At 36.0% G+C, this 16,770-nt stretch overlaps 1 protein-coding gene across 7 annotated transcripts in view; it reads right to left on the reverse strand.

The window, feature by feature from the left end:
- Positions 1–16,770, reverse strand: part of lama2 (laminin, alpha 2) — a 400,339-nt gene that overhangs the window by 27,838 nt on the left and 355,731 nt on the right. For 4 of the 7 annotated variants that reach the window (XM_030128898.1, XM_030128893.1, XM_030128897.1 and 1 more), the window contains 6 exons: positions 16,275–16,286; positions 15,392–15,512; positions 12,451–12,606; positions 11,024–11,077; positions 3,303–3,454; positions 1,514–1,690 (listed from right to left, as the gene is read on the reverse strand). In XM_030128898.1, coding sequence (XP_029984758.1) covers positions 1,514–1,690; positions 3,303–3,454; positions 11,024–11,077; positions 12,451–12,606; positions 15,392–15,512; positions 16,275–16,286 — 672 coding nt within the window. The remainder of the gene's footprint in view (positions 1–1,513; positions 1,691–3,302; positions 3,455–11,023; positions 11,078–12,450; positions 12,607–15,391; positions 15,513–16,274; positions 16,287–16,770) is intronic. The other 3 variants (XM_030128899.1, XM_030128896.1, XM_030128894.1) reach the window with 1 other exon arrangement.

Raw genomic sequence — 16,770 nt, forward strand, 5'->3', positions numbered from 1 at the left:
GCAGTAAAAATCAAAAAGTTAATTGTAAAAAGCAATAACTGAAATATAAATTAAAATATCACTAGACTGAAGCAAAATAGACCTCTAGGTAAAAACAGTTTTTTGTTTTCCTGTTTCATTTACATTGCGGTTATAATACACCACAGTGCAAATATGATGGAAATAAAAAGGCTTAAACAATATGTGACATAAACAATGGCTTTCCTCAAAACAAAAAAGGGACAAACAACAAATACATATCAACAATCCTATGTTCGATTAGATACATCCACTATTCCTGCATCATTATCTGTCTGGGCTGTTTGCTCAGTCACTAGTAGTTATGGTGAAAAATGTGTCTGACATTTAAACAATGATGTCCTTTGGCCCTAAATGCAATGAGTTCATTTGGAAGTTATATAGGCAGTACCCCACGGGACCTAAATTCAGAAAATATATGAATAGTGGCCAAAGACAAATACACTTTTGCTCCATTTTAATTGCGACACCCTTTGTTTGCTAATTAAAAAGATAATTTTCCAAGTTGAGGACATCAAAGTTTGTGTTAATGATGATAAAGAAACATCTGATTCAGTGTAAAAAAGCTCAGTGGTAACCTCTGGTTACACGCGATATGCATTACCGACACCAAAATGGCCATTACCTCAGAATATTTCAGAAAATGTATTAGGAGAGGTAAAAATCACAACAAGTCTGATCATGTTGAGGCTTCCTCAGCAGTCCAGAAAGCATGGAGAGAGACATTACAATGACCTTTGCACTTGCACACTTCCTCAACGTTCAGGAGTGTAGTCTATGTTTTTACGCATTATCAGTCCGATGGTTCAAACGGAAAACTTCTTGACTTGTAAGGTTTAAATCTTGTAACACTTTCTTATTATGATGGCATAATTCAAGCAAAATCAAATGATTACTTGTCTCTCTCCACTGACCGTACTTTTATTGTTGACAGTTTTTTTCCTGAAATAAGGTCCCATGGGTTGACTTCAGAGCTCTATTTGTATCCAGTTTTGTGACTTTGTGACTGATTATTCCAGGGATATTGCATTTTAAATGTAATGAGGGCCATCAAACACATATACTTTATAGAAAGGCATGGGCCTTTCTACAAAATAAAATAAAACAAGTCTCTCAATATAACGAGGATGGTGTTATATTGGATCCCCACAAAGTCAAAGAGGGTTACTTAAAAAAATGCCACCTTGAATTAGTCAGCAGCATATATACAGAAGGTGAAAGGACAACAGACAGACTAGTTCAGGACATCACTTCAACATATGACAAATGTAGCAAATTTGATGAAAAAATATTCAATAATTTTCCAGATAAGGTCCAGAAATAAAAGCGTGACAGATGGAAGGACAGACATGCTAATGGCTATATATGCCTGAATTACATAAAATGAAACCACAACTAATTTATGCCCTGTACTAAATTGAAAGACATAGACCAGTGCAAAATGAGTTTATATTTGTCGTGATTGTGTTGCACATATGTAGTGGATGTTACATACATGGCGTTGAACATCAGGTTCCATATACATCCCTGGAAAGGCACGTTGACTCTGTTGGACGTCTGCTCTACTTCTGCGGGAATACCACCGAGGAAGATACGCTGCAAGCTCATTGGCTGATCATTGGGAAGCCCTGCTTCTCTCTTGGGTTCCTCATCGACCTGAACTGCAAAAGATCTGGTAAAACACAAAAACACAGGTTATACATTTATGTAGAGCAGTGTTTTCTATATCTATTTCTTACATGATAAACTAATGAGACCCAGTTCACCACAGATATTATTCTATTATGAGACGAGTGAATTAGTGCATAAATTAAAAACTATTTCACTGATGTTTCCATACCTTCTTTAGAATACTTCAATAATCATTCAAAGAGAAATACATTTAGTCAAATCTCATTGTTTTATGCATGATGTTACACTAAATACTTTACAGATGAGACCACATAAATGCATTTACAAGCAGGTAAATGTGTTTTTTTGTTCAGTATTAATATACTAGAGTCCATATCTATAGTATAAATGCCAAGTGGCCTCTGTGTGTGTGTGTGTCTCCTGGGATTCACACAAAATTCGGAAAGAGCTGACTGCTTCAGTTTGGCATACTTATCTATTTTGGTTAAAGAAGAGACTAGCAAAAACGGCAAGTTGATAGGACCAGTATTTTTGGGAGATATTAGAAATTTTGAAACACAATAGCCTTACAATCACGTTGCTATGGCCAAAATGCTTTGGCGGTGACTGCTGGATAAATGTTGTACAGTATAGACAAATACACAACAGCAGAAAAACTACCATATCTAGAACCTGTAGACACCCGTAAACATAATTATACTTTTAAAACATGCTTCTTGCTGAAATGTTTCAAATGCAAATTAATTTGGGGACTCAAATAAAGCCTCCTGTGACCAACCTGTCTTTAAATCCAAAGACTGTCCTTTTTGGGGTTTACTTTGCCACAGTTTGGTGATATGTTTTTATCCCTCTTACTTAGTTTATAAAGTCTGTGTTAAGTTATCTGCATTTTTATTAACCCATTACAACCTAAGGAACCCTTTAAAAACATTCTAAAACCAACACATTATTCGAAAAACATGTCTTGAAACTTGAATCTAAAATGTTCAATACATTTAACAGAGTTTACAGTAAAAATGCTCAAACATGCACTCAGTCTTACAGGTAAAAACTGACAAATGTAAAATAAATGGGTCTTAAATGCACAATTACACAAATGTAACACCATTTATTTAAAAGCTAAGACTTACAAAAATCTCTTTTTGGTCTTTAAAGTAAAAATTCACATCTCACACAGTCTAAAAACCACATATTTATTACATCTGGTCTTAATAGGTTTAAGCTATCTTTACTTTTATTTTACTTTTATTGGGACTGCAGATGAAAATTAGTATTTTCACTATAATCTGGCATATTTATATCTGATTTTGTTCAATACAGATGTTCATTCATGTGCTCTGTCCCTACCAATCAGAATCAGAATACTTTATTAATCCCAGGGGGAAATTATTGGTTGTTACAGTCGCTCCATTGAAGTATAATAACAAGTAGCACAAAGGAAATTATCAATACAACAGAAAAAGAACAAAATAAATATATACATTTATAAAGCTCTAAATATACAAACATATGTATAGCTCTGAATATAGTAATCTTATAAATAAGTAAACTAATAAATAAATCAATAAAACTGTATGTTTAAAGCACTACCTCAGTGCATGTTAAGTTTTATTTGCATAAAACTGTAAAATATGCACAGGTAGGACACAAACCTGCCAGGTAGCCTCTCTATGCGCAGTGAGTGCTCTCTGCCGTCATTGAGGACGCCTTGGTCTGGTCGTCTGACGACACGACGTGGACTGTGGCTGCCAGAAAACAGTAAAACCTCCAGGGAGCCTTTGTTGAGCATCACAGAGAGGTAGGGCTGCAACAGGTGGAGATAAACCTTTATAAGCCATAGAGGTGTGTACATCCAATCTAGTCTTTACACACAGAAAAGAAAGGATGAAAGGAACATGGAAGTGTTCAGAGAAATTAAGGAGAGAGAAGAAGACACTTTAAAGAATAAGTATTTAACTCTTCATGGTTAAAAGTCACTCTAAATGTTCCAAGGGTTGAACTCAGACTCAGTAAAAATGTTATTTATGCAACATGAGCATGGAATGAACTGCAAAACATAATTCCAGTTTTAGATACTAATCACTGATATAGTCTATTTACTACTTTATAATTCTTAAATTCTTCATTTTTATTATCTTTTTATGTTGCTTTTCTATGTGAAACTCTTTTTAGACATTTTGTCCTGGATTTTATGGAAGAAGACATGTTGGATATCACAATGGGACCCACCTAGATAAATACAGGATGCTGAGATTAGACTTTCTAGATTACATTTACAATATAAAATGTGAGAAGTGAGAAGTACAAGAAAATGCTAAGCAATAGCACCAATTATTTTGATGAGTGAAATTAAGACAAGGAGGAGATGTTACAGGGCAAATGAGGCAATTAGTTTCCTTTTTTTTTTTGCTTTCATTCTTATTTTGAACTATTGAGTTAGTCTTGTGTTGCTCTATATTACATTTTAATTCAACTTTATTCTGTTTTTTTTTTTTTTCCATTCAAAATTGTATTCCTGCCTTATTCACATTACCTTTTCTTTTTTTTTTCTGCATAACTGTATATTATCTTGCATTTATAACTGTAGCTAGAATTATTATTCAATTAAATTAATTTCTGTTGTATTTTTTTAATCCTTTATCGAAGGAGAAAAGTGTATTAATGCTAGCTAAAGGTAGCATGTCAGCTAACTAACCTTAATTAACCCCCTGTTGTAGAATAGGCTCATTCGTCAACCTTTTATCTGTGTGTCAAGTTCAGGAGAAGGTGAATAAACTATGGATTTATTTCTAACTCAGCTGTGCACAAAGTAAAGCAATGCACTGCTGCAAAAGGACCAAGAGCCTAAGACACGTACGGAAAATTGCACTAATTACGATATTTCATGTAATTAAATGAAGTTGGCCGTTCTAACCCTGAACTGATGCTTCACTATGGACAGACGTTATAGTAAATGAGCACACAGACGCCGCAATTTTGATTATTTGGACATGGAAGTGAGTTTTACAGCACCGTGATGTCAGACTTAACAACCGGAAAGATGGCCATCTGCCTCAGCTGGTTGGAAAGAGTGGAGAGAAAAGCATAAAGAAAAAGCAACAACTAGAGACTCTGGATGACACAGTCAGGTTGGAGGCCACAAACATCAGCTCTAATTCTGAAGTGGTTCAAAATGCAACTTTCTTGATTGGTAACATTATTTTTTATCTTTATTATGATAACATACTTCAAGCAAAATCAAAAGATTATTTGTCTCTGGCCACTGACTGTACATTTTTTTCCTGAGATAAGGTCCTATGCTATAGGTCTTTTTCATATCACTCAGGCTAGTGAACATCACAGAGGAACAAACTGAGCTTTAATGCAGCTTCAGTTTTCAATGCAGTTTAATTTTTGCATTTTTCTTGATTTTTCTTTGAATACAATTATTTTTTGGCTGTTTGCTTGTAGAAAAATGTTTTCACTTGAAATTACTGCAGATAGAGCCACAAGAAATGAATGCAACTGATTTTGTTTATTTTTTTATTTCATTTATTTAATGATTAATGCTGTTTTATGGACAATACACTTACAGGCTTCGTTAGTTCCAGGTTCAATATGTGCAATTAGTTTTCTATAAACACTGAACCAGTCTGGCCCTTGACTTAATTTTGGCCCACTGTGTATTTGAGTTTGACACCCCTGTCCTGTTGGGCAATTTCAATGCTCTTGTTTGGTTTTTTTGTTTTGTCTTTTTTTAAAATCAAATGTTGTTACTTTTTGTCTTTTTGACTCTTCTAGGGATATTGCATTTTAAATGTGATGACGGCAATAAAACACATATTTTATAGAAAGGCATGGACCCTTCTACAAAATAAAACAGATCCATTCCTCAGTATTATGAGGATGGCATTATATTGGATCCCCACAAAGTCAAAGAATAGTATTTTTTAAAAAAAATAATGCTACCTTGAATTAGTAAACAGTGTACAGTTGTGGAAAAAATTATTAGACTACCCTTGTTTTGTTCAATTTCTTGTTGATTTTAATGCCTGGTACAACTAAAGGTACATTTGTTTGGACAAATATAATGATAACAACAAAAATAGCTCATAAGAGTTTAATTTCAGAGCTGATATCTATCCATTTTCCATGTTTTCTTGTTAATAACCAAAATCACTTCAGTTCTTCCATCAATAGCTATGGCATTGTACTGCCAAAAACAGTGCTTTTAAGCATTCCACGTTTTCTTTTCTGTCTGTTTTAGTCACATGATACAAACAGGAGTTAGTACTTGATTGCATAACCATTGTTTTTGACAACTTTTGATGGTCTAATAATTTTTTCCGTGACTGTAAATACGTACAGAATGTGAAAGGATGACAGACAGACTAGTTAAGGACACCACTTCAACATATGATGAAAAAATATTGAATAGTTTTCCAGGTAAGTTCCAGAAATAAGTGACAGATGGAAGGACAGACATACTAACAGATGTATATATATATATATATATATATATATATATATATATATATATATCCTTGTATTGTATGTAAAAAAAAATACAACTATTTATGAATTGTACTAAATTGAAAGAAAGAACCAAATTCCGCGATTAATGAAATGAAGGCCACAAACATTTAAAATCAGTGCTCAGATGCCGTTCATTAGATGTTTGTGGGGGAGATAATAAAACACATATAGCAGAGAGGATGGACGGAGGATTAAAGAGCAAAGAAAAGGCAAAGGGGAAAGGGGTTATGAGTAGGGGGGATGTGAGAGTACAGAGAGAGAAATTGGGGGAAAATAAAGTGAGATAGGAGCGAAGAGGAGAGCAGGGAGGAAAGGATAACAAGAGATGAGAGGAACAGAGAGGAGAGGATAATAGGGGGAAGAGATGAGAGGGCAGAGAGCAAAACAGAGGAGAGAGATAGAGATGGGGAGACAGACAGAGAGGTGCTGGAGAGCAGTGGTGCAGGGTCAGGCTAATTTGAATTTTAATTCACTGTGTGCCAGAGGGCGAAGTGAGAGACAATTTACCACCTGAAAATGGAATTTCAATTTGAGGTCGGGGACAAATTGAACTGAGATGTAGCTACAACATGCCTCTCGCTGCGCTGTCTCGCACACAGAGACACACACAGACACACAAACAGGTGCGCGAATGCAGACGCATGTCGCACACGAAGACAAAGGCGGACTGTCACAAATGAACTCACACGTACACATAGGTTTATACACTGAGGGGAATGTGCACAGATACATGCAGACAGGTACAGAACCATGAAGACACGCAGCAGACTGTGGCGCTTCAACATGTGTAAGGATCTACGTATGCACTGATCCATTTTCACAGTAAATTAAGGATTCTCAGCTACTAAATGAACCCAATCCATCAGTTTAAATACTTAAGCAGAAATAAAGATTTAATTGTCTATTGGGATGTAAATCAGAAGCTCTTAGCCCTGCTATTCATAACCTTTTCAGTGATGCATACTGTATGTACATTCACATGAGGTTTCTTCTTATTATTTTTCCAAGAAAACTGTAATTGTGTTTATAGACATTGTGAATTGTGCAAAACTGATGCATCCTTTTAACTTCACCTTTCCTAAGGCCACTGTATTTAAGGTGACCATTACAGTCAAGCTCTTTGCTGATGAAGATATAGAGGTGAAATAAAATATCTTCACTATTCCAAGCCCTACAGTGTGCAGGAATATCCTGAATTTTAATTGAAACAGTACTGCACCCTCTTCCCACACACCTGTTGCCAGAAATAGACGTCCACTCTTAAAGGAAATACATGTAAAATTCTGTCATTCCACTTTCTGAAATTTCAATATTTTCTGGTTTCTTCAATCCTCTGTGACAGTAAAGTTAGTATGTTTGGGTTGTGGGAGATGTATGAGGACATCATCTTAGGTTTTGGGAAAAAAACTTCACATTTTTCACCATTTTCTGGTGAAACCAACTAATCGATGAATTGAGAAATGAAGCAATAGATTAAATGACAATGAACATAAATGTTGTCTGAAGTCCAACATCTGTACATCTACACATGAAGGAACACATCCTACAATAATTCTGGATTTTGTTTTTATTGTTTGCTTGTAGAACGTTCACAAGGAACCAAATAATGCATTAAATCTCAAACTATAAGAAGGCTCAACCCCAGAGAAACTGAAGAAGCAATATTTTTATTAATACCCTTCTGAATCATAGTAAATATATACATTGAAGTATATTATTTTCAAGGTCAAAAGTAAAAGGGGACCCAATGTGAGGAGAATAATGTTAATGTTGTAAGGTCTATATACATTCATATTTGTGTCTTTATTTAAGCTTTTGGACTTTCATAGGACTTCTCATAGGATATTCTAATGCCATAATAATGGTTTATTTGATGCACATTGATATAGATGTAAGATTTAATGATTTAAAGCTGCAGTGCTTGATAGTTTATTTAGTGCCACTGGGCTAAACATGTATAATTACTTCTATAAATATTGTAATGAAAGTGGCCTGAGAGGACATAAGACTAGAAATCTACTCTGTGATGCAGATTTATGGCTAATCGCAGACATTTTAAGCCAGGTAGGGAGTTTGAATATGTGACTGACAGCTGTAATTACCAATCACTGATCACATTCTGTCAGATACAATCTGGATACAACTCTACTCCTGTCAAATTTTTGACATTTTTCCACTTGACTTTGGCTCCAGTGGCTTTACATGTAACATTAATAGTGTCTTAGTGCTGAGATTAGTCAATACAGTAAAATAAACATCAGTAAAAGGTTGAATTTTTTACATAATCCTGTGTTTTGCATAAATGTTGGATGAATTCATTTTTAAAAAGTCTGATGAAATCTTATGGTGGAGATATAACACAGCAAAAACAATCCTTAGAGGCCATTTGTCCTGTCCTAGCATCCATCCTATTGGATATTGGAATGTGCATGGTTACTTAACTCTTTCAGTGCCAGACAGTTAAGGGGCTAATAAGCCTTAAAAGTGCCACAGATTTTGGCCGTTTTTCAGTATTTCGCGTCGTTTTTATAATATTTGAAGAATCCTGCAAGAAACCGCTCGGTAACGTCCGACCGATTGCTAATTAGATTCAAAACGAACCGGACGCAGCCGATTCATTATTGATCGTAATTTGCATAATTCATAATAATAATAATAATAATAATAATCTTTATTTATATAGCACTTTTCATACATTAAAAACTGTAGCACAAAGTGCTTTACATATCAGTTTAAAAATCAGTACCGCCCCCCACCCACACCCACCCACTCACCCGCACACACACACACACACACACACACACACACACACACACATATACATGCAAACCCACAAGCTCACACATACTTAAGAAGACTGACTGAGCACGGGTAGACCAGAACAAAAATGTATAAGTAAAAGTAAAACATCAATTTAGGAGGCGCTGTCTCAGGGAGCCATCCGCACCAGGAGGCAGCCGCCAACCCCGGCGACCAGGCACCAGCAACACAGCCCCGCATCCCAACTAGTGGGAGAGGGCCAACTGGGACCCCCACCCACCAGAAAGGAGCGGACCCCAGTGAGAGAAGGTGCCACAGCCCCCGGAGTCCACAGCCGCCCCCCGGCATGGAGGGCTCCCTCTGATGAAACACCGGAGAATAAGAAACATTAAAAAGATATAAAAATATTATTCGGTCGCGTGACCTCAAATTCCCGTCTGATTGGTCTCAAAAGGGGGACACAGAAAGAACGTCATTGAAATGTGAGAAAGAAATGGGGGTGGATGGTTTGTTTGTACACAAATGTGGCGTGTTCTCCAAAGCTGATCTGATCAGCCCGTGGCACTGAAAGAGTTAAACATTACTCTGCTATGAACGATAATGGGTGAATTTATGCTAAAGAGGAAAATAATAAGTTATAACTTGCTACTTCCTGAGTGATTTGTGTGTTTCTTTTGAATGTCAGAACCTGAACATGTTACTGTTACGTCTAAAGCAGGGGTCACCAACCCTGGTCCTTCAGATCTACTATCCTGCATGTTTTAGATGTATCCCTCTTCCAACACACCTGATTCAAATGATAAGCCTAACATCGAGCTCTGCAGAAGCCTGATAACGATCCGTCAGGTGGACTGGAAGAGGGAAACATCTAAAACATGCAGGATAGAAGATCTCGAGGACCAGGGTTGGTGACCCCTGGTCTAGAGCTTCTATTAGGTGGCTTTCCTCCCTCTTTTCTCTTACTCATACCTTTTTTTCTAAGAGAATTCTTCTTTAATCACATCTCAATTTTATCCATTTTCCTCCTCACTTTATTCCCTCTCTCGATATTCTTTACCTTCAGTGTTTTATCAACTTCCCCTCTCTTGTTTTTTCCTCTCCTCTCTCCATACTCTTCTCCCATGCCCTTATTATTATTTCTCTTTCCCGCTCCACTCTTTCGCTCTATCCTTTCTTTCACCTCTAAATCTCCCTCCATCCTTTGTCTCCTGTCCCCTTCTCTCCCCCTCCGTCTCTGTCCCTCTCTAACATCCATTAGTCAGGGCCAAGTTGAGTTGATGGTGTTTTTAACCTCGCTTAACCTTTCTGCGAACACACGCGCACACACACACGCATGCACACACGCCCTGCCTGCCAGCGTAGTTAGTAAAAATAGATTTATGCGCCCAACAACCAGTGATGATGGATAAGCTGGAGGTAACCCTCTGTCCTCGCTCTCACACACACATGCACACACTCACACACAAACATGTCTACACCGTATATTGTGCATTCAGGAGAGCAACTCTCAGCCTAAATGACATTCACACACACACTGATACAAATTATGCAAAAACACAAATGCACACCAACGCTGTGCATGCCTCACAATCTGAATATATGCATGAACACAACATTTAAACAATAAATGTGGTGTTCTCGGCAGACATAAAATAATAGATTTATTTATTTAGCAGTTATTAGGCAGAAAGAGAGAAGCTCTGGTACTTAAAGGATGGTGAATTAAAACATATCCATGTGTGTGCGTGTATGTTTTTGGCCATAACACAATCTAATTAGCATAGTTGCCAACAAACTCAAATCTTATTAATATGCACTTATGGAAACTTCATTCACTTAGTGTGTTTGCGTGGTCAGCTAAAAGCTAAAATAGCTACTACAGGATACAGATACTAACAGGAATTATGTGTAGTTGTGTTTTTGTGCAGCTGTGAATGAACAGTGTTGTGTTTGTGCATTTTGGATAAAAGACAATCCAGTTAGCAAAGTTGCCAACAAATGCAAATCTCATTAATATGCACTTATGAAAAAGTGATTCACTTAGGGAAAAGGGTGCAGTGTTTGGGCGCGTACGAGTGTGTGGGTGTTTTGAACTCACCTCTCCTGACTGTCTGCGTTTCCTCTTGGAGCTGAAGAAGTTTGTGTTGCGGGCCTGTATCGGTGAGAGTTTCAGGGAGAAAGAAACGGGTGAATAAATTGATAAATGCTGCATTTTTGACTCCATGAATTTTGAATATTTTCTAGAAGATGGTTGATATGTGATGTTTCTCAAAGAAGAATAGTTGATGCACAGCCTGCAGTTCAGGGTGTCAGAGTCAGTGGTGGAAGAAGTATTCAGATTTTTTACTTACTTTACTAAGAGTACCAAAAGTACCAAAACCATACTATGAAAACAATTCACTACATGTAAAAGTCTTGCATCAAAAACTTTACTTTAAAAACATCCAGGATCACATGGTAAATAAGAACCTTCTACTGTTATATCAAATTACAGACAGAAATAAATTATTAGACCACCCCTTGTGTTCTTCAATTTCTTGCTCATTTTAATGCCTGGTACAACTAAAGATACATTTGTTTGGACAAATATAATGCTAATAACAAAAATAGCTCATAAGATAATAGCTCAAATGGGGTCGCCTGAAATTTCAGTAATTGATAAAAATAAAAAAAAAACAACAACTTACAAATAAAAAATATATGGTGAGTTGACAGAGACAATCCCAATACAAAAAGAACATGACAAACTGCGAAGCTGAAACTGAAGCACTGTGGTACTGTTTATCTTTCAAATGTCCATTGTGCAGCTCTTTCATAATTCATAGTTTGAGTTCTTGTTTGTTCAGTATTAATTGTCAGCCTTGTAAATCCAAGCTGGACTGACTGTTCATATCCTGACCAAGGAAAATAAAATTCTCACTTTGTGCAGTAATCTACACCTGGCTTTTCTACCTCCGTCCATAATAATATATGTCAGGGTAGAGACTGCGATCTGGTAGGATCGGCGATTCTACCAGTAGAGACTCCGATCGTAGTCTCTACCAGTAGAAACTCCGATCAGAGTCTCTGACCCTAACCCTAACCCTAACCCAACCCGATCAGAGTTTCTACTGGCAGGACTGGAGTTTCTACCAGTAGAGACTCTGATCGGAGTTTCTACTGGTAGAGACTACGATCGGAGTTTCTACTGGTAGAATCGCCGATCCTACCAGATCGCAGTCTCTACTCTGATATATACATTATATAAACTAAATGTCGTCTAATATTAACGTTTATTTGCAACATAGTATAGCAAACTATTACATGATCATAAACAAATTAATTTCAGCAAAAAAAAAAAAAGTCTCTGTTTTGAATGTCTGGGGTCGCCAGAAATTTGTGAAGTTAAAATGGGGTCACAAGCCAAAAAAGGTTGGGAACCGCTGCTTTGACTGATACTAGTAACTACAAGATGAACATGTATGTAGTCAGAGAATCAAGCAGATGAGTTTGTAGCATTTAACCTGAATAAATATACACACAAACCTGCTGACTGATGGGTGTAGACCCTCCTACTGCCAGCAGGATGGTCCCGGTGTCAGCCAGAGTGCTAAATGAAAGGCTGATCTCTGTCTCGACCGCCAGCGACAGGCCTCTCAGCTCCATATATCCAGGCTTTGAGAAACTGACAGTGTACAGGTTCTATGAAAACAAGAATTACAGAGGAACATTTGTAACTTAGAGATTTAAAACACATCAGTGAATAAATCTGGTTATTATGTATAACACAAATTAGCTTTATATGGGAAAATAAAATGATGGAAATGAAAAACCGGGGGTTCTAGTCAAGTCAAGGTTTCATCTCACTGAGGCCTTTAGAGGGTTTTACAAAACATTCAAATGTGCTATCATCTACTTGCCCTTACTGTGGCTGTGGAGTGAAAAGACACACACAAAGTCTCATCACTGTAACACAGCAGAGCTGCTGATAGAAAAGATATAAGAGGAACAGGAAGACCTTCATTCTACACACTCAACCCTGGGTCTTTGTAAACCTTCATACACTCTTTTCTACACTTCACAAGGTGGCTACGTGTTTGGTGAATGAGTGCATAGAAATAATATGGAGACCTTCTATGGACTGGAAAACGTAATTACAGACTCAATGCGAGTGTAGAAATAACATGGAGAAAAACAAATGAATGAAGGGCAACTTAAGTCTTTATATTAGAGTTGTATTTACCAGTAAGTAAATAGACTGACAAAGAATAAGTCAAAACATGATTTAAAATAGTCATTACATTCTTGACCTTCCAGGTTTTGTTTTTTTTTTTGGCTCCCTTTTTCTTTTTGTGCTTCCACAAAGACGATTTTATAATCTGAATAATCCTACATGATTTATATAAAAACGGGAGGTGAATGTCAAATTAAAACAAGTGACATCCTTGAGTGGAAAAGGAAGAAAGGGTGGGTGATGGATGAGTGAACCAGGGCAAAAGGTTGCAGAGAGTTTACACTTGTGGGAGCCTTTTAAAAATTCACATTTGTGTTACATATTAATATTACACTTACTATTCACATTCTGACATGCACACACAATAAACAATTGATATTGCAGCAGAAATGCTCAGTAGAATATGTTAAATTATACAAAATGTTAGCCATATATTAATATTGTAGTGTAGAAGGTCATTGCATGTGTCTAACTCCAATATAACATGAGCCAATGAAAACAATACCGCACCATTTATCGGCAGGTCATTATATACAATTAATCTGCGCTGTCACAAAGACATTATTCTAAATCACTAGCCTATTCACAAAGTCTGTACTGTGATCAAAAGGATAATGGAAATGACAGATGATTACAGACCATCAAACAAAGTCAAGATAATTTAATTTTTGTGTCTAAGTTGGTAAAAAGCAGAACTGGTGGAGTCAAAGTTGTGTTATTCCACCACATATTGATTTCTGAATTGAAAATACTGGGTTTGTGTGAATTTAATATGTTTGTTCCCCTTATTCGGTCTGGAAACATTTTTTTGTTATTTTAGTTATTTGTCATTTAAAACATTAACATCAAAAAGGGCCTTGTTGAATCTTAGGGTCACAACCCAAAATGTGGTTGCAGTTGTTTATTGAGTGATATGGAACTGAACCAGATCGAGCGGTGACACAGGGACACATTTCATGTTTAATAAGCTCTGAGTTGAAAACTAAAAAACTTGTCTCCATGTTTAATACATGTATGAATATGTCTCAGTAAGTACTTTCACATGACACGTTACAATTTACAGAAATAAAACTTTAAGGGTAAAAATACTTCAGTTACTGCTGCCTGACACAGGGAACATCTTTTTTTTTCACCTTACGCAAATGTACAAAACATGCTGTGATAAATATTGGATAAAAATGTCTAAATGATAAGTTTTTGTGAACACAAATACGTTGTGGCACAGGGACAGCAGTTTGTCACTTTGTTCAGTATCAGAATAAAAAGACTTTGCTGGAACTAAAACACTACAAATATGCTAATAAACTTTTATTTAACATACATATTACAACTGAAGTGGCATATACAGCTAATAGCAGAGCATATTTGACAAATAATTGGATTGTACATAACCATTCTATGTTCTTGCACTGTTGAATAATTAGTTCCTACAGATTCACAGACTTAAAATATCACTTATACAAGCAAGAAAAAAATATTATTAAAGTTAATAGCGCATTTAAATACTTTAGTCCTTTTTAGCTTTCATTTTATATTGATTATATCTTTACATCTTTTTTTCTACAAGTGACACTGAAATTTTGTAAACAGTTCCATAAAATAAACAGATTTCTTAAACTAAAAAATGAGCCTATTTGAGAAATAATGAGTGAAACGTTAATTTTTGACACTGATGTTTTCGCTTGATCTTGAGAGAAGATAAGTGATCCGAGTCTCTATTCCTGCAAACCTGGATCTAAAAACAATGTTTTGAAGGTGCAGGTAAATATGTAGACACTAGAGCTATTATAATCAGGTATTTTTCTAAGCTTATATGCCCTGTGTATGAATTGTGCTATACGAATACATCAGCCTTACCTTAGATTTTGGAGAAATACCAAATTTGTGTTTTCATTGAAATTACCATAAAAAAAGAGGCAAGGTTCATTCAGAAAACCACACATGGGGCTGTTGATTCAATATGTAGATTCTTCAGCACAATGGACAGCAAGGTAAGGACATGCTTCAGCACCATGGACAGGGCCATGGATTCCTAAATAAAAATACTTCTAAAAGTTTTTGCAGTGACACAAATTTAAAGTTTACAGATTCAGTTCTTCCATATTTTTTCGTACATGTTTAATATATGTATTTTATATGTGTCAAAGTCTTACTAAATAATGTTACTCAGGTCTCTCGCATATGGATGATGTCAATGACACATCCTGACTAAATAAAGAAAAATAAAATGAAAAATTAAGTGGAATGTCTTACCTCTACATTACATCCTTTAGTGACTCCTGTATAATCTGAGCTGCTGAGGAGATTATATGGAGTTCTGGAAACTTCAATCTCCCGGAGGCAGCCTGCATACCGCTTCAGAGTGACCTCAGGCCTTTAAAGAAATTATAACATTTAATTAGAAAGACAGCTCCAATATATTTTAGTAGAGAAAGTATAGTATACATATATATGGCAGTGCTCCTAGCATTTTTATGTAACTTGCATTATGATGATTTTCTGCAGCAGTGAAGCAACTGCATCTGAAGCAGAGTGATGTCTGGGGATCAGTGAAAAGAATCTGAATATGAGGTTTGTCTACATTATTTACTGTTTTTTTTTTTTTTCAATATTAATCTTTTCTCAACATATTTCGGTTTTATGTAGCATAAGGCATTGGCCAAGTCAGAGTCACAGTATAAACAAAAGGGAATGTCTGCTCCCAGATAATCTTAATGAACATATGCTTTGCTGTTTCCTATATAATGTAACCTCTTATTATTGCTGAAGTTGCTAAAGTTTTGTTTTTGTAGCTCAGCAAAAACTGACAATTGCAGACTGCTTAGAGATTGGTTGCGACGTTTACATTAACAGCAAAAACACAATTGAATTGAATGTTACCACTATAATGCCTAGAATTCAGAGTCATAGATGTCAGAAAATTATTGCTGTAGAGACAAACCTTCATATTCAGATTAATAAAAGACAGAGAAAGGCATTTTCAGCCGCCATGTGGAGAAGCAGGAGTTCAGGGACCAGCCGACAAATACACTTATATCTAGGGGTGTTCATCACTGCAGCATCAGCGTGACTAGCCTCATGCAGAGGACATTTACTGTGATATATACTGTGAGATTTATTTAATTTATGTATTTACCTGGCAGTCATGCTGTTAAAATAAAACATAATGAAACATTAGCAAATCCTCACAAATATCTTCAGCTAATGGTGTTTCTTTTCTACCCAACTAGCTGATAAGACAATGTTTCACTGATTGATTCAAGGTACAAAACGACTAATAATTAGTTCAGAAGAGGCTATTATACATATATTATATTCTTTTTATACATATGTTATATATAAGAAAAAGCCTCAGTATCATTAGTCGCTTTTCCATTGGACACATGTGTAAAACTTTACCGATATTTACTAAATGTGGAAAAACCAGGAGTGCGCATTGTCGGTTTTTCCATTAAAACACAAATGTGATGATTTGTTTATTTATTATCATGAGATGAGACGAGAAGTCATTCTATAAACATGGCGATGAATGTAAATATCATGCTGATTTACAGATATATTCATTATTATTATATATTACACCTCTATCCTGTGCTAAATTAAAAAATATTTGGGTTTCCTGGTGTGTCCAC

Source organism: Sphaeramia orbicularis, chromosome 24 (genome assembly GCF_902148855.1).
Source record: "Sphaeramia orbicularis chromosome 24, fSphaOr1.1, whole genome shotgun sequence".
Taxonomy (NCBI): Eukaryota; Metazoa; Chordata; class Actinopteri; order Kurtiformes; family Apogonidae; genus Sphaeramia; species Sphaeramia orbicularis.